The following is a 16273-nucleotide window of genomic DNA, read 5'->3' as shown; positions in this document are numbered from 1 at the left end:
CTTCAAGATCATCGAGTCCAACCCATCCCCAACAGCTCAACTCAACCCTGGCATTGAGTGCTACATCCAGGCTTTTGTTAAACACACCCAGGGATGGTGACTCCATCACCTCCCCAGGCAGCCATTCCAGAACTTCCAGAACCAGAACAAGCCTGGTTCTTTCAATCTCCCCTCCTAGGCTGTATTTCCCTGACATCTGATCACTCTGGTCCCCCTCCTCTGGGTTTTCTGCATTGCTCCTGATGTGTTGTGCTCCAGACTGGACACCACACTCATCCCCAGGCCATCTATTGCATCTTGCACATCAAAAACACATCACCACATCTCAGCCTGGTGTTTAGCAACAGCAAAACAGCACGAGATTTTCAGCCTGTGTTGGTTTGGGTTTTGCTTGTGACCCTCAACACCCCAGTTCTTCCCTGATGGATTCATTTGGGGTTTCCCATTCCATATTTAGGAAGCTGGCTCTCCCTGCTGAGGTGGCCTGTCCCTACATGACCTCCTCCTGTTTATTCTGAATGTTTATACAGGTGGCCAAGACCATTCTGCTTTTTCATGGTCTTCCTTGTGGTTTCCCAGTGCTAGATGTAGGAGCTGGGAGAGCTCAGCCAGCCTCCAAGGGTCTGGAGAGTGAACTCACATTCCTGCTGTAGCTCAGCACTCCTCCAGGTACTACTCACATGGTGAAAGGCTCAACAGATCTGTCTGGGCTTTGAAGAATGGGGATTTCAAGCCCTTTCAATTGACTGAAAGAAATAACTGAGAAACAAAAATGCATTCAAAGGCTTTTTTTAAAATGCAATTATGTTAATTGCTCCAACTGAACAAAGGGTGGAGGGAGATGGTTTTGCAGGCAAACTTCGCCTCCGGATCTTGTGAGCACAGGAGACATGGACCAAAAGGCATCTGCTGAATTTATAAACTTAACCCCCATCCCTTCATCCCTTCATAAACTGGTGAAAAATCCATTGCTTGGGAAATCCAGACTCTTGAGAGTAGTTGGGATTTCTTTTCTTGCTCTTTCCATTTTCCCCTCCATGCTGACTTCCTCTTCTCCTTGGACTGACACTCCTGTGTAATTTTTTATTACACAATTTTACCCTTCTGCCTACACTGATTTTCAGTGTAGCTCATTTCTCCTGTCAGTCTCACCAAGCACCAGGAGCAAACACCCCTTTCCCTCTCAACTTTATGCTGGACCAGGTTAGAAACCAGCTTCTTTAATTAATCTTCTCAGAGGAGTCTTAATCTTCTGGTTACAACTGCTCTGGCTGGCACAGCAGAGCAGTTGTAACCAGAAATCTGAGTGAGCAATTCTGCAGATTCTTTGCTCAACATGCTTTTTTGCTCACATCTGGCTCTTTGTTTCTAAAAGTTACAAAGGGACCCCTGGTGCTGGAAGCAGGTGGGAGGACTGCTGGTAAGATTTGGATTTTGCCTACTTTAGCAATTGCTGAATGATGGGACTGAAATTGGTTGAAAACTTCTGGAACAGACTATTTATTTTTTTTTTTTTCCTGACAAGCTGACTAAAACAAGCAGCACAGCAAATCTGAGGGAGCAGTTGTTGCAGGTCCAAGTTCAGGGTGAAGAAAGGGAATCTGGTGGCTCCTAAAGGCTTCACTTCCCCTTCATGGGGAGCTGCATTGCTTTCCTGCTCACACAGTGTGAGAAGGGAAGGGCTTTTCCAAAAGGAAACTCTTGTATAGAGACTAAGAAAGAATTTCATTTGCTGCCTTCCCTCACTTTAATTCCCTTGCTCGGCATCAACAGGCAAGTCACATTTTTAAGTGAGTAAAGAAGGAGCACTATATAATGATGTTGACCTGTTGGAATGAGTCCAGCAGAGAGCTACCACAAGCCTGGAATACATCTATAAAGACAGGCTGAGACAGTTGGGGCTGCTCAGACTGGAGAGAAGAAGGCTCCAGGGAGATCTCAGAGCCCCTTCCAGTGCCTAAAGGGACTCCAAGAGAACTGGAGAGGGATTTTGGACAAGGGCATGCAGGGATAGGGTGAGGAAGAATGGCCTTCAGCTGAAGAAGGTAGGTTTAGGTCAGATATTAGGAAGAAATTCTTTGCTGTAAGGGTGTAAGGCCCTGGCACAGGGGCCCAGAGAAGCTGTGGCTACCCCTGGGTCCTTGGAAGTGTTGGACAGGGCTTGGAGCAACCTGGGATAGTGGAAGGTGTCCCTGCCCACAACAAGGGGCTGGAACTGGGTGGTCTTTAAGACCCATTCCAACCCAACCTATTCTATGATTTGTGATTCCAAGGACCCTGGGCAGCTGCTGGCTTGGGGGACACTTCATGCCTTCCTCACCACAGTGCTGGTGAGGAAGGTAAAGTCATCTGCCATAAAAGAGAAAATAACCTGCTTGGTGTTACAGCCCTGAGATGGGCTGGACCAGGAGGCAATTTCATTCCCACTGACAGAAAACCAAGGTCACAACCCTGTTGATTGCATTAAATAGGTGCTCACAAACCCTGCCTGCTGTTGCAGTAGCTCTCAGTTTTAATGGGTATTTCCAAGCTGAGAATAGTGGGTTTATGTCATTATTCTTCAGACAGAAATGTCAAGGAATAAGTCATAAATGCAGAGTTGAAATTAAGCACACTGATCACAGTGGTTTGTGTTATTCCTGACATTACCTAGAAGCTGAGCTATTGCAAAAGAAATTCTGTCCTGTGGGAAAATTTCATATTATTTTCAATTTTCTTTTCATCTCAAATCAAGGGGAAACAGAAAACCATTCTATGGAAGAGAAAGCTCCACAGGAAAAATGTCTGGAAATGTTGAAACACATTGCTTCAGCAAATCTACCAAAGTCAGTAGAACTGGCAAATAACACATGGTATTCCCTCTATTTTGTTGAGCTGGAAGGGTGAATGCCTTTGTAAAACATAACTAAGGATCCTCAATATTAATTTAAAAGTGATAACATGCAGGAAAAAAATTAACCATCTTCAGGAGCTAAGTAAAAATAACTGCCCTACATTTTTTCAGGGGAGAGGAATGACTTGTAGGAGTCTCAGCCTGAGAGGCCCTGTAAACTGAGTCACTGATGATGAAGCCAAAACCTCTTTGGAGAAGCCCGGTCCTGCCCAGACCTCACCAGACCCAGATTGAGTTCAAATGCAGCTCCTGGAGTCTGTTTGTAAGACCTTCCACCATCCTGTGGATCAGATGTTCCACCGGGAAAATAGTAATAAAGGTATCTTATGTCTGCCCAGAAGACAACCTGAGGAACACCAGCTCTGTCTTGCCTTCTGTGCTTCCACCATCTCTGGGAAAGCAAAGGGAGATATTGGCAGAGAGCTGGGCAAGAGAAAGCAAATAGAAACACAGACATTATACAGCAAAACTCCAAACACAGGTCATGCCAAACTCCTAGTTCCAGTCAACACCGAGTGGATTATGGGCAGGGAAGGGGAAAATTTACTCAGAAAGTGCTGGAAGATGTGGCATTTCCATTTCCAAGATGTTGCTGATATGCTGAAAACTCCCCTTTCTGCTTATTTAGCACAGCTGGAACATTGCAAAAATCAAACCCTCCCTGTGAATTTTTTTTTTCCTTCTGCAAATCAGCACATTCTGCAGCACGGTTTTCCCTTGCCAGGCAGGGAGGTGTCAGGAGTTACCATCCAGCTGTGGTGACACCTTGTAGGAACAGTCAGAAGAAATTCCTGAAACATTTTATTGCTGAAGTTCAGGCTTTGGCCAGTGTCTCAGACCCTCCAACAGCTGCATGCAGCTGTCTGCAGGCTGAGGTGGGAAACCATGCACCAGGTTTGATGCAGATGTCAGACAAAGGGAACAAGTAGTAGAAAATGGAGACACTGAAGCTGCACTTCTGGGATCAAGTCACAGAACCATGTAGAAAATTGTTCACCAGTGCAGATCACATCAGAAATTATCTTGATGACAAAAAAAAAAAAATAAGCTACTCTGTACATCTTCCTACTCTTTAGGGTGCAATCAGGGCACATCTTCAGCACTGCTATTAGCATTCCTCCACCAAAGAAATCCCAGCAAAGCACCGAGCTCTCATTTTCAAAGATGATGCTGGAAAGCTTCCCAGATTATATATTTTCCTCTTTAATTTATACCTCTGAGGATAATGCTAATCAAGGATGCAGTGAAAGTGGTGAGACATCCCCAGACCCAGGCTGATTTATTAACAGTGGTTGCATTATTCTCACTTGGAGAACAACGTTAGCATCCCAAGATTCCATAAAAAAAAGCTCCTGCTTGCTGGTAGGTTATCAAATACAAGCTGACAGTGTACTTGCACAGCAGATATGCATAAGTGCAGTGCACAGTATGATTCATCTGCAAAACATCCAGCATGCTAGAAGCTCAATTTAAAGTAGGTTAGAAGAACGATTCATTAAAAAGCAACAGCAGAGAGAGGGGGGAAAAAAAGAAGCCCAAACTCTAAAATCCCCTCCTGGGAATGGTTCACTTCTCACTCTTTGTTCAGCCCCCTTCTCCTCACTTTTGAATAGAGTTTGGATGGCACAGGGAGGGACAAGATGTAAAAATACATGTAGCTAGACAAATATTACAAATGCCATCTTCAAGGCCTGGCAGATCCACCAAATATTCCAGGGATTATACATGGTCTGCTTAGCACGTTCAAAGTGGAGGGAGATTGCATTTATTTCACACAGCATTAATCCCCAGGCCTGTCTCCTCAGCTCTGACCTGAACTTCTACTCCACAGCACTGAATTATAAAGGCTAATGTCAAAAAGACTTTGAGGAAAAAAAAAATATTCCCAAAATGGCAACTGGCTTTTACTACGATAACTGCTCAGATAATCCTCCATAATCTCCAGTGGTATTTTTTAGGGTAGTGGGAAAAAAAAATAAAAAACACGAGAGAAAAAAAAATGTACATGACATGGCAATTCTAAAATAGAATAAAGGACTTTGCAGGCTGGAATTAGTGTTTTTTAAATGGAATTTATGCATATTTGGAATAAATGTCTTCCTATAAAAGCAAAGGTACTTTTCTAAACACTGTTGTCAGCCAAATAAGGTGAAGCATGAATTGATCTGAGAATAATTTGAAAATATGTGCACTTATTTTTTAATATTTCACTATTTTCATTCAGACTATTTTAATCTGTGTAACTCCTGTGGGAAGGGTTTTTTTGTCTGATGACAAATTTTTTAAAAACTTTAAATTTCAGGAAATTCAGTCCTTTCTCCTGGCAGCAGAGGTAGGTATGCATTTTCATAGGCAGAGCTCCTATTTCATCTACGTAAAAGCAATTCAGGTTTTACTTAATGACTCCACATCTGTCCATGCAATCAATTAATTGCTTGTTTGACTTTTCAGTCCTGTGTGCAACGTACCCTCATTAAACACTCGCAGAACTTTTTACGGGGAAAAATAGATACCACCTAAAACACTGAGAATCTACAAAAATCCTCTCTTACAAGCAACAAAGATGACACTTACCAGCCAATTTGCTACAAGGATTTCTTAGTTAAAGTGATAAACAGAGCTACTGCCCAGAGGTTCCAAACTCTTTATTTTATTATTTTATTTTATTTTCCCATAAATGATGTGTTCAGTGGAGGTGAGTCCTCTGGGATTTTAACTCTCACACATCATCGTGGAGTGTCACCTTTGGGCCCAACACCTTTTCAACAAGCTAATTAAGCTCTGAGAATCACAAATTATAAACTGAGACTTTCAGGATAACCAGGAAATTCTGAGGAATCAATTCTATATTCCACTCCAGGGATAATGTGCTAGAGCAGTAGAGAAATCAGCAACTACATAAATGCTGCATTATGTCTTTTTTTAAAGAACTGCAAAAGCTGCAAAAGAGAGGAATCAGCCTCAGCTTTAGGTTAGCTCTACATCAAAGGCAACTGTCTCAATTCAAATTTAGTGCACACCAATTTTGCAGTTTAGAGCATTTCCTCAATGATGTTTACCAAAACTATAAACCTTTGTAATAAAAAGGAAAAAAATACCAAAAAAAAAAAAAAACAAAAAAAAAACAACCCAGCAAACTGACAAACATGCTACATCCTTAGAGATGAGCACTAAAGAGAGGATGAAAAAAAGAATTTTACATTTTTTAACTTTCATAAGGAGCGGGAGAAGAGGTTTGCCATTTGACTAAAATCAGTCTGCAAATAAGAAGTTCCTGCTGCTGCTATCACACAGCCACACCTGCAGGAGCAGCTCAGCTCCCAGCTCAGCTGAAGTGCACATTTCATTTCCAGCGTGTTGCGTCGTGCTCCAGCACTGAAGTCAAGAGCAATGAAAACATCACGAAATGCAAAACACCTCCCATGCACGTGAGCAGAAAGTGCATCCCTTTTTACCCCTGCATTAAGGACATCAAGGGAAAGAGCCAATTAAGATTGATTGGGATTCAGAGCCCTCTGTGCTCCAGCAGCCAGGGGAGAGCTGGGAGCTGTGAAAACTCATTCCCCCTCCCACAAAGCCCATGGAATACTGCTCCACAGAGAGAGCAGAGATGAGGCACTGATCCCCAGCCCTGCCCTGGGTGCCTCACACAGGGAGAGGGATGCAGCTGAGCTGGATACAGGTGAGCACTTGAATGGTGCTGGCAGATTCAGAGCAACCTTTAAGCTGTGCTCAGGATCCAGCCCTTTGCCTGCCCAGGAGCTTGGCATTAAAACCATTTCCAAGCAGAGCTGCTCTGCTGGTTACATGTGCACCAAACCCTGTGTGGGGTGAGGGAGCCTCCACCTTCCTGAGATGCAGAATGATGTCTGGGGGGGGTAGGCCCCTACTTATGGGATGGATTAGGCCTGTGAATGGCAGAACTCTCTTGCTGGTCATGATGGCTCAGGTTTTAGCTTTTGTATTTCTCAGATTCTGTGCTGCTTTAGTGTGTACTTCTGAGCTTCATATTAGGGGATGGTGAGCTCTCTTCACAGAGTAGGGAGACAAAACAATTCCTTCTCTAGCTGGGGACCAAGGACAAATGATCCAAATCTCAGGCCCAAGAGCACAAACAATGTGGACTGAAGAGAGAAAAACAAGAAGGATGGGACTTCATAACCTAAAGCTATAACTGGACAATTAACTCCAATATGCAAATGGATCAGATCATATAAGAGACCCTGTGACTGGTTGTCCATTTTTTGATGATTTTGGTTCATCTTGGGTGCAGCCCTGGCTGGGCTCTTGTGCTGCCCAAGGTGCATCCATTGAGGCCTCCTAATAAATCCCTACTTTATTCTTTAGCTCCATCCAGTCTCTGTTCTAGGTCAGCCTTTACAAGGCATCAATCAGAACCCTTAAATGCAGTCTGTCCCTCCAGCAGTTCTTTCACAGGTGCCCCTGAGTGTTTTGGGAGCTGTGTGGAGGAGCCCAGCAGGAGAACATCAGCACAAACTCCGATGGCTCAGGCTGTCTGCAGCCCTTCTGTGCACAGCTGTGCTGCAGAGCCTGCCCAGGGTGAGGATTTTTGTTTGGTCATGCAGCCAGTGACTAATGCAGTGCAGGGAAAGCTGGGGATGTCATTTGGGTCTGTAACTCCTGCATTTGTGGCTTTGAAATGTCCATGAGGGCTCCAATGGGGTGAGGGATGGCACCCAGGGCTGTGCTTGGGATACAAAGCCCTGGCCAGACTTGGTGTTTCCTCTTTCCCAGCCACAGAGCTCACCCAGGGGCACCCACATGTGCACCCAAGACGTGGACTGATAATCTGGACAGGCAAAAAACCCCCAGAGATGAGAAGCACAAGATCCTGAGGGACTGGAAGCCGGAAAGTTTCCAGCCTGACAAGGCTGCCCCATGCATTTGCTTTTTACTGGCCACAGTTAATAAGTCCCTTCAATGTCTTTAAAGCTACAGGCAATAAATCAAGTGCAGTTAATAAATTCAGCACTGCTGAAAAACAAGCCATAACTCATGTCCTGAATGGCACAGAAAAGGCTCGAGCTGACATAACTCTGCAGGTCTGCAGAGTCACCCTGGTGCAGAAAGCATCCCCCCTGCCCCATCACCTCCCTGCATCCAGGATGGGAGAGAGGGAGATGTTGGGAATGCTGCAGCTCTTAATGGCAATTGTGTCCAAATCATCTCTGAAGAAGCAGCTCCCTTTCCTCGCACCAGATCTCGTGATAGCAGGAGGCTGTATCAAGGGTATGCGACTCATAACAGCAGTGAAAGAAATATGCAAGTAACTCTTTCATCAGCTGTTATTTAAATAAAGGTGGGAAAGCCCTCTCTTAAGGAATATTAAAGCACAAAGCCAATGTTTGTGAGGTAACACCTCAATATTTGAAAGTGACAGGCTTATGAAGGATGTAGTCATTTCTAACAATTTTTACTCTCACCTAGAAGCACATGACAGATCAAAATAAATGACAGCAACATGATTATGATTTTCATTCTAAGTTTTTGATCTCTTTAAAGGTTAATTTTCACAGTGCTGTAATGAGATGGGTAAGTGCAGGTGTTTCCATTTCACATGCAACTATCCTGAAGCAGTCTGGTCTAATGGGTAATAAAGCCAATTTATACATGATATATCTTCTACCTCATTTATTCCTAAATTAAACAAAACATGCTCACCTTTATGTATATACTTAAGATCATCTTAATTTTAATAACAGTTAAGAATGCACTTATGTTCCATAAAATTAGAATCTTAAATACTTCACTGAAACAAGGAGGGCTGAAATAGGTGATTAAGGTCCTCTCTATTTCAAGTCTTGCCTTGCAAGTGAGTGCCAAGAATTTATTCTCACTGTTGAAGGTATGAAGTTTCTTGGAGGAATAGACTGACCATAAATCAGAAATGTCTTAAAAAACAACACTAAATGTGAGGTGTGCTCCTGAGTGCTGAATCATGCCAACTCTACAGCTTGTCCTAAATTAGAAAACTAATTACAAATAATGCTTCATTATTTGAAACATGGTTTTCATGTGGAGGCCACCTTCTCTTTTGGGAAAAAACCAAACAAACAGCAAACAACCTAAGAAAAACAAGAACCCACAGAATTTTGTAAGCATTCCTGATTTAGAAGTAAGAGAATAGCACATGAAGAGCAGACATAAATGCTACATTAAAAATGAAAAATCTCAGTGTGTACTTGGTCCATTTTACAGGTACCAACTACTAAGGAGGGAGAGTGAGGGAAATTCCTAAGAAATCACCCATTTAAAAAACTCCATTCCCTGCTGATGATGTGGTCCTGCAGCACAACTCCTTGGCTGTTTCAGGAACTTGGAGCAAAAACTTTTGTGCACTAAATAATTGGGTCTTGGGTTGAATTTGGGCTGAAATCAGGGCTGGAAGCAGAGCCTAACCCTAGCCCTGAGCATCCTGGGCCAATCCAGGCCATGCAGCTGGGCCAGGATCCCTCGTGGGAAGGTGTGTGAATGATGAGCAGATCTGTGGGATCTGCCCAGACTTCTCTGGGAGGATTGAAACAGAGACAACATGCAGGCATTTGCAGGAGTTGCTGTCCCCAGACAGACTGATGCCAGCACAGGTTTTATGGTAAAAATAAGGCATAAGACGTGTCATTGAGTGGCATTTCCAGAGCTGAAGGAAAAAAGGAGACAGATGTGCCTCCTGGGACCCTTGTAGCAGTGAGAGATAATGAACCAGCCAGCCCAGGGGAGATTCACAGCCCAGAAAATACTGCAACCCACAAAACCCAACACCTGCAGTAACTGGGACATCCAAAGCCTCTCCCCTCCACACCATTCCCCTCCTCCCCAAACTCTCCCCCTCAGTTCCTCATCTATAAATAAAACATTTCATTACTGAGTGATGAAGGTTAAAATAAGGCAGGTGAGTCACCCTCCCTGGTACTACTTTACTCTTTCATCTGCTTCATCCTCTTCCTCAACCCAGTTGCAGCCCTGAAGGCTGGAGGAAATTCATCAGCGTGGCAGTAAAAGCAGGCAGAACTATCTGCATCCCTGAGAGGAACAGGGAAAAACCAGCTGCATTTTGATCTGTCAGAGTTGGGAACTACAGTGCTGCACAGATTTTATGCCAGGAGTTGTAGGCACCTCTGAGAGCACCCGAAATGCAGAGCATTTCTGGAAAAGCCCAACAGGAGCCATTGCTCCAACTTTACAATGAAGGATGGTAATTCAACAGGATTTTTTTTTTGATGGCTAACTGTGGGCTTAGGCTACTTTCTCAAGCTTCATGAGGATTACAAGAACAGAAAGATCCAAGAAGAAATCCGCTTTGTTTCTGTCCCTCTGCAAAATCTGCTTGCGCTAACAAAACACCAGGGAATGGGGAGAACCTCCACCAAAAGATCTCTGTCCCCTTCACTCACAGCAGTAGATCAGAAGTTGTGAGTGGATGATCCAGACAGCAGAGGAAAAACTAAATTCAGTTCTCTAAATCAAAAATGTTGATAGTAGAATTGGCATGAATAGGTACTCTTCCAAAGTGAGACTAAATCTGGCCTCAGTGGTTCAATCTGAGCAGGATTGCCTGGAACTTCAGGATTATTTCCAAACACCCACTGAGGCTCCCCTGTGTCATGCTTAGGTCAGTGAATCCCCCATATCAAGACTTTTCTACAGCAACTTGAAAAATTAGGGTTTGTGTCTTGGCCTTTCCAGTGTGGTGGCTTAGAGCAGCACATTGCTATGGATGTTTGAGGAGAGGGGGATCTTCCTAGAGCAGCACCTGGGGAGGGGTGGGAAGGCCACAAAGAGCCATTTGTCTTGGGGAATCTGCTACATTTGTCCATGACCTGACATCCCAAAAAGTGTCAGTGCCAAACCCAAGCAGTGCAGACATTCATGTCCATGCCTAATTCTCTTCACCCAGGGGAACCACAGGGTTCTCAACCTGCCTGAAAACCACCAGAAATCTCTTTCATGCTGAGGTGCAAAGCTGCCAGTAACTGGAGAGAAACCATAAACTGAGATTCCTTGGTGCAGCATTATCCATGCAAATTGGGGCTTATGGCAGGAGCACCTCACTGCAGCCCCTTGCAGGGCTGGGTTGGGTTGGGAGGTATCTCATGGTGAGAACATCTGGGTACACAGCACATACCTTCAAACCCAGCCTCTACAAATCATGGGAATTAGAAAGGGGTTTTTAAATGGTCTTTACTTAAAGCACTGACATTAGGGATGGTCCTCATCACGGAGCAGTGGGAGCCAACACCCCTCAGAGTCTTCTGTGTTACATCTGCCCCTATCAGAGCATGAAGCACTCCTGGGATCTGGTCTCCCGCTGCTCCTCAGCAGTTCCTCAACTCATCTGCCTCACCCAAGCAGCTCTGAGTCCCTCACTGGCACACACCAAATGGTGCTGTTATTCCCACGAGCACGGGAATTCCACACCACTGGGGCACCCCAGGGATCCTGGCCAACCCCTGGATGCTGTTCCAGAAGGGTTCCCATGGGCCATATCCGCCATCCCATTGTGTCCCTGTAGACATGTCCCAGTTATTCACGCCATCCCCTGTGGCACTGTCCTCCTCTCCTTTGGGCTGTTGGTCCCCAGTGTGACCTGGCTTTGGAGGCAGCTGGAAATGGGCCAGGATTGCCAGGGATGTCCTGCCTGCTGTGGCTCTCTGAAGGCCTGGAGCGAGCAGGAGCTGGCAGCTCTCTAATTCCAGCTGCATGGACATGGGGGCATAACACCACTGATCTATCACCCATGCACCAGGCTGCAGGAAATTTCCCAAATCCTTACACAGGAATCACCATGTGTATGAGTTCCTGCCCTTTCCCCACTATTTTTCCCTGAAGAACACATCCAGCATGGAGGTACAGTCCATTCTACCATCTTGCCATTTCTCTGCAGGAAACCATATGTATTTATCCTGGGGAATGCCTGTTAGCCTGTGTAATATTGTTGGAAATAATTCCTCTCCAAGGTTTTTAATCACTGTTGGTGCATAAAAATAAAATAGCAGAATCTGTGACCAGATGGTGTGTTGGGTGACATGGGGCTCTCTTCACCAACATGTAATTCCTCACCAGCCCTTCAGGACTGCTTCCCTCACCAGTCCTTGCAAGAGCTGCCTGCAAGGTCCTCTCACCCTGAACCAAATTAATTTTTGGGAAGGAGGAAAACTTCGAGGCATTTGAGGAAGAGAGACATTTTCAGCAAAAGTCAGGGGCCAAAGAAAAAAGCAAGAGAAGCAGCCTTATCTCTGATCAGAAGCTGCTGGAGTTTATCTTCATTGGAGCCCTGCAAGTTCCTCTCACCCTGAACCAAATTCATTTTTGGGAAGGAAGAAAACTTTGAGGCATTTGAGGAAGAGAGACATTTTCAGCAAAAGTCAGGGGCCAAGGAAAAAAGCAAGAGAAGCAGCCTTATCTCTGATCAGAAGCTGCTGGAGTTTATCTTCACTGGAGCCCTGCAAGAGGAGAGGCTGATGAGGGATCTGCAGCTCCCTGTTGCCCTGACTTTGCTGAGAAACTTCTGAGCTTTCCATTCTCTGAGCTTTCCCACTCGTGGGAATTTTTTTCTGCAGTCTCAATCGCTGCTGATTTTGGTTGATCCAAAGAATGGGGAGTGGAATCCATTGCTTTTCATCATTCAGAAACCAGGTTTTGACACAAAGCCAGCTTGGCTCAAAGCCGGGCCCACGGCCAGCTTGAAAATATTCCTGAACCTTTCAACAATCCCTGGCTGATTTTCAAACTTAAAACAAAAGCCAAGATCAGGGAAAGTTTGCAAATTTTTAGATTGTATAAGAAAATATCTGCACAACCTGTGATAAATTCCCCCCATTTTTTTCAGTTATTTTCATGCTGAGAGGATCTGCCAGACTCCAGACCCTGCTCTTGCCTCAGAAAGCATAACCATGGTTTTCACAAAAAAAAAAAAGGAAAAAGAAGACTGGTCTGACAGGTGTGGAGGAAGATACAGGATGTGCTGGGAAGCTACCTGAAAATTATTCTGTCCAGTTCACTCTTGTTTGGATGGATTGCTCCTTGTCTAAAGTGTCCCTAGATAGCCCATTGTGTCAGGAATGTTTGAATTTATGGCAGATTATGGCAGTGTTATAAAAAAGCTGGAGCTCTATATCTCCTGCTGGGTCCATTCCTGTGGCTTAGGAACAGGCAGGAATGTCTCTCTGAGCAGGAGAAATAAAGAGTTTTCAGAAAAGCTTGACAGTTTCAGATATTCAACAACATGACAGTCTTCTTATTCAGGAACTTATGAATACTTAGTCACATGGAGAGAACAAGGAAATTATTTACTTCCCCCGGTGAAGGGGGCGGGAGTCGTGGCTCTCTAGGTAGTGTGGAGCAGAAATACAGCTGCTGCAGCCACAAACAGAGGGAGACTGCAGGGCTGCACTGCCTGGGATGCTGCTCTGCCTGCCATGGCCAGCCAGACACGCACACAGCCACACAACAGTTCTTTATTGAACAGGGAAAACAAAATGGGAAATGTCTAAAGCATGTTACTACTCTTACAGTGCTGCTGATTCGACAGCCTGAGAGTCCACAGCCAGCAAACACCAAAAGATCTGTATCACTCACTTTGCCTCCAGCTTGACACAAGCAAACAAACACATCTAAAACCCCTTTGCAGAGGATTACAAAAGCTGAATAATTTCTTTGCATCTCTTTTTCTTTCTTCTTTCTTTTTTTCTCTTTTCTTTCTTCTTTTTCTTTTATTTTTGTCCGTCTATTCTGCATTCTCTAAGTGTAAATCTACAGCCATGTCAAGCCTGAAGAAGCCTTCATTAATTGCAAGCAGTTCCACAGTGATTCCATTTAATGGTGATGTACACAGTTTAAGAGACCACCCCTCTTTGTTCTGAATGCTAAGATTCAGCATGGCCATATTTTTATCCATCAGTGAACAAAAAAAGCTCACAAGATTATTTTCCCCCCTTCTTTGTGTCATTATATGGTTGAGGCAGCCCTACCTGGAGACCCCAGTCCTGCCCTTTTCACACACACTCACACAGCCTGACATTCCCAGCCCTCTGCCTCCAGTGGAAAGTCACGTTCCACAACCCAACACTCGGCTCAGCGAATGAGCAGCACATCAGCAGCTGAGCTGCCTGCCCAGAGCTACAGCACAGCAAAACATTTCCCACATCAGCTGAGGGGTGTTGGATCCTGCTTTACCCCTGAGCTCGGTCACAGCAGGCAGACAGACAGACAGCAGGGACACATCCCTGTCGGGAGCACACTGACACACACTGAGACCCCGCGGAAGCACACGTGTGGGTATGAGCAGAGCAGCACACACAGCCACACAGACTGTGCTGCTCCTGGCCAGCCACTGTCTGTGCTGATTGACTGGAGGGGATTAGAAGGGACTCAGCCCAAAAACGCAGCTCCTAATGCTCCTGCAGCTATTGCATAACAGAGATCGATTCCTGTCCCGAGCCCTGACCCTCAACTTACTCAAGACAAGTTTAATGCTTCAGGCTCTGTAATGGAAACATCTACTTCCCAGTGAGATGGGATGCACAGGCTCCCCCAGGGCTGGGGTTTCTGGCTGTTTGGGTTCTCTGACACACAGCAGTGGGAAAGAAAGTAGGGAATTGTCACCAAGAATGAAAGAGAGTCATTTTTCCCCAAACATTTCTACCAGAAGCTATGGGGAGCTGAAGCCTCCTGGGGTCCATTAACAGATACACACCTGCTGTTAATACACCTACTAAAGAAAGCAACCCTAAACCGAGGGAAATGGAACACATCCCAAAAATAAACAGAAAATCAATGAACCTGCAGACCCTAAACTGAATGCACCTGGAGTCAAACACACCTCAGTGTTTAAAAGGTGGAAAACACAGCAAGCAAGAAGTCCACAAATAAATGAACTAGTCCAAAAAGCATGCACAAAATGTACAAACACTTCAGAACAGGCACTCCATTAAAAGCTGCATGTTGAAATCATATAAGTGGCCATGCAGGAATTCCAGGGGCACGGGGAATAGCTGAAGTAAGTCCATTGAGATCTGTCACTCCAGATGTGAACAGGTGTACGACAAATGAGGACAGATCCACATCAAGTCAGGTGAAATCAAATGCCTTTCAACATTTGCCTGAAATCTGGCTGTCTTGTGCCTAACAAACTGCAAAGAGCTTTAGGGAACTTGGCTGGCTCCGGCGTCCCCCCTCCCCCACATCAGCAAAAAATAACTATTTGCAAAGGCCGCATTTCCTCGTTATTTTCTGTTTCCCTACATGCTCTCCCTAACTCGTTAGCAATGTTTCCAAGCAGCCAGGCTGGGAGGAAAACAGAGGAAGCGTCAGCAACGAGACAACCGGGAGACGCTGCTGCTGCTGCCGCCAGGGCCCCTTTGTTGAGCATCCCTGGGTACCCCTCGCCTTTTACCTGGGGATGCAGTCGCCATGGTAACGGGCGGGTGTTCCCTGGCAGAGCCGAATCCCAGCTGTTCCCGCTGCTCAGCCCCATCTCCATCCCGCAGCGGAGCCCCAGCCGCGTACTGGTCCGCCCCGGCCGCAGCCCAGTGCAGCCCAGTGCCCGCCAGCAGCAGGTCCTGGGGGTCCGGCGGGGCTGACATGCTGCCTGCGAGGCGCCCGCTGCTCTCCGGCTCTGGGGATGCCGCGGGAGGGCTGCGGTGGGGCCGGGGCTGGGGCTGGGGCTGCGGCCGCGCTGGGGTCTGGCCGGCTGCGGGCACCGGGAGCCGCCGCCGCCGCTTCTGCTGGATCTCCACTAGCGCTTATTACGCAGGTGAAAATGGCTTGTTAGTTGGAGCCTTCCAGCCCTTGCGTCACCCTGTGGCTGGCATATCACAGGGCAGGAATCTGCCAGCCGGGCTGCTGCTCTCTCCCCCGTTTAACTGCTTCGGCAGGGTAGGCATCGGTTTGTGCGGGTGAGGGAAGAGAAGCCCCCTGGCAGGCGGGCACACGCCTCCCTGTCCCCTCCCGCAGCCCTCCTCCTCCTCCTCCTCCTCCTCCTCTGCATCCCTGCGCTCCAGAGCATCCCGCAGGCGCCGCAGCCGGGCACGGAGCGCCGCCGGCTCCTCCCGCACCGCCGGGCTCGGCCGATGGGGCACGGAGCTCTCCGCAAGCACAGCCTGGAACCGGCCCGGTTCTCCTCTCTCCGCCAGCCCCCGGCCCGGCGAGGGGAGCCGCGCTCTGCCCCTGGGTTTGTTCACCCGGGCGGCTCCTCTGTTTGCAGCCGTGATGGAGACATGATCGCAGCTCATTGGCACTTGTCAAAATAAACTCACAGCAGGGGTCTGTGGGCCCTTTCTTTCTCTCTTTCTTTCTTTCTTTCTTTCTTTCTTTCTTTCTTTCTTTCTTTCTTTCTTTTCTTTCTTTCTTTCTTTCTTTCTT

The 16273-nt window shown here is 46.3% G+C and overlaps 1 protein-coding gene across 1 annotated transcript in view; it reads right to left on the bottom strand.

Annotated features, from left to right (window-relative positions):
- Positions 1-15850, bottom strand: part of RTN1 (reticulon 1) — a 123923-nt gene extending 108073 nt beyond the window's left edge. The window contains exon 1 of the mRNA XM_030948681.1: positions 15306-15850. Within this exon, the coding sequence (XP_030804541.1) occupies positions 15306-15495 (190 nt within the window). The 5' untranslated portion in view covers positions 15496-15850. The remainder of the gene's footprint in view (positions 1-15305) is intronic.
- Positions 15851-16273: the final 423 nt, after the last annotated feature.

The sequence above is a fragment of the Camarhynchus parvulus genome, chromosome 5 (assembly GCF_901933205.1).
Source record: "Camarhynchus parvulus chromosome 5, STF_HiC, whole genome shotgun sequence".
NCBI lineage: Eukaryota > Metazoa > Chordata > Aves > Passeriformes > Thraupidae > Camarhynchus > Camarhynchus parvulus.
The sequence above is the reverse complement of the archived record's forward strand: the minus strand, read 5'-3'. Positions and strand labels throughout refer to the sequence as shown.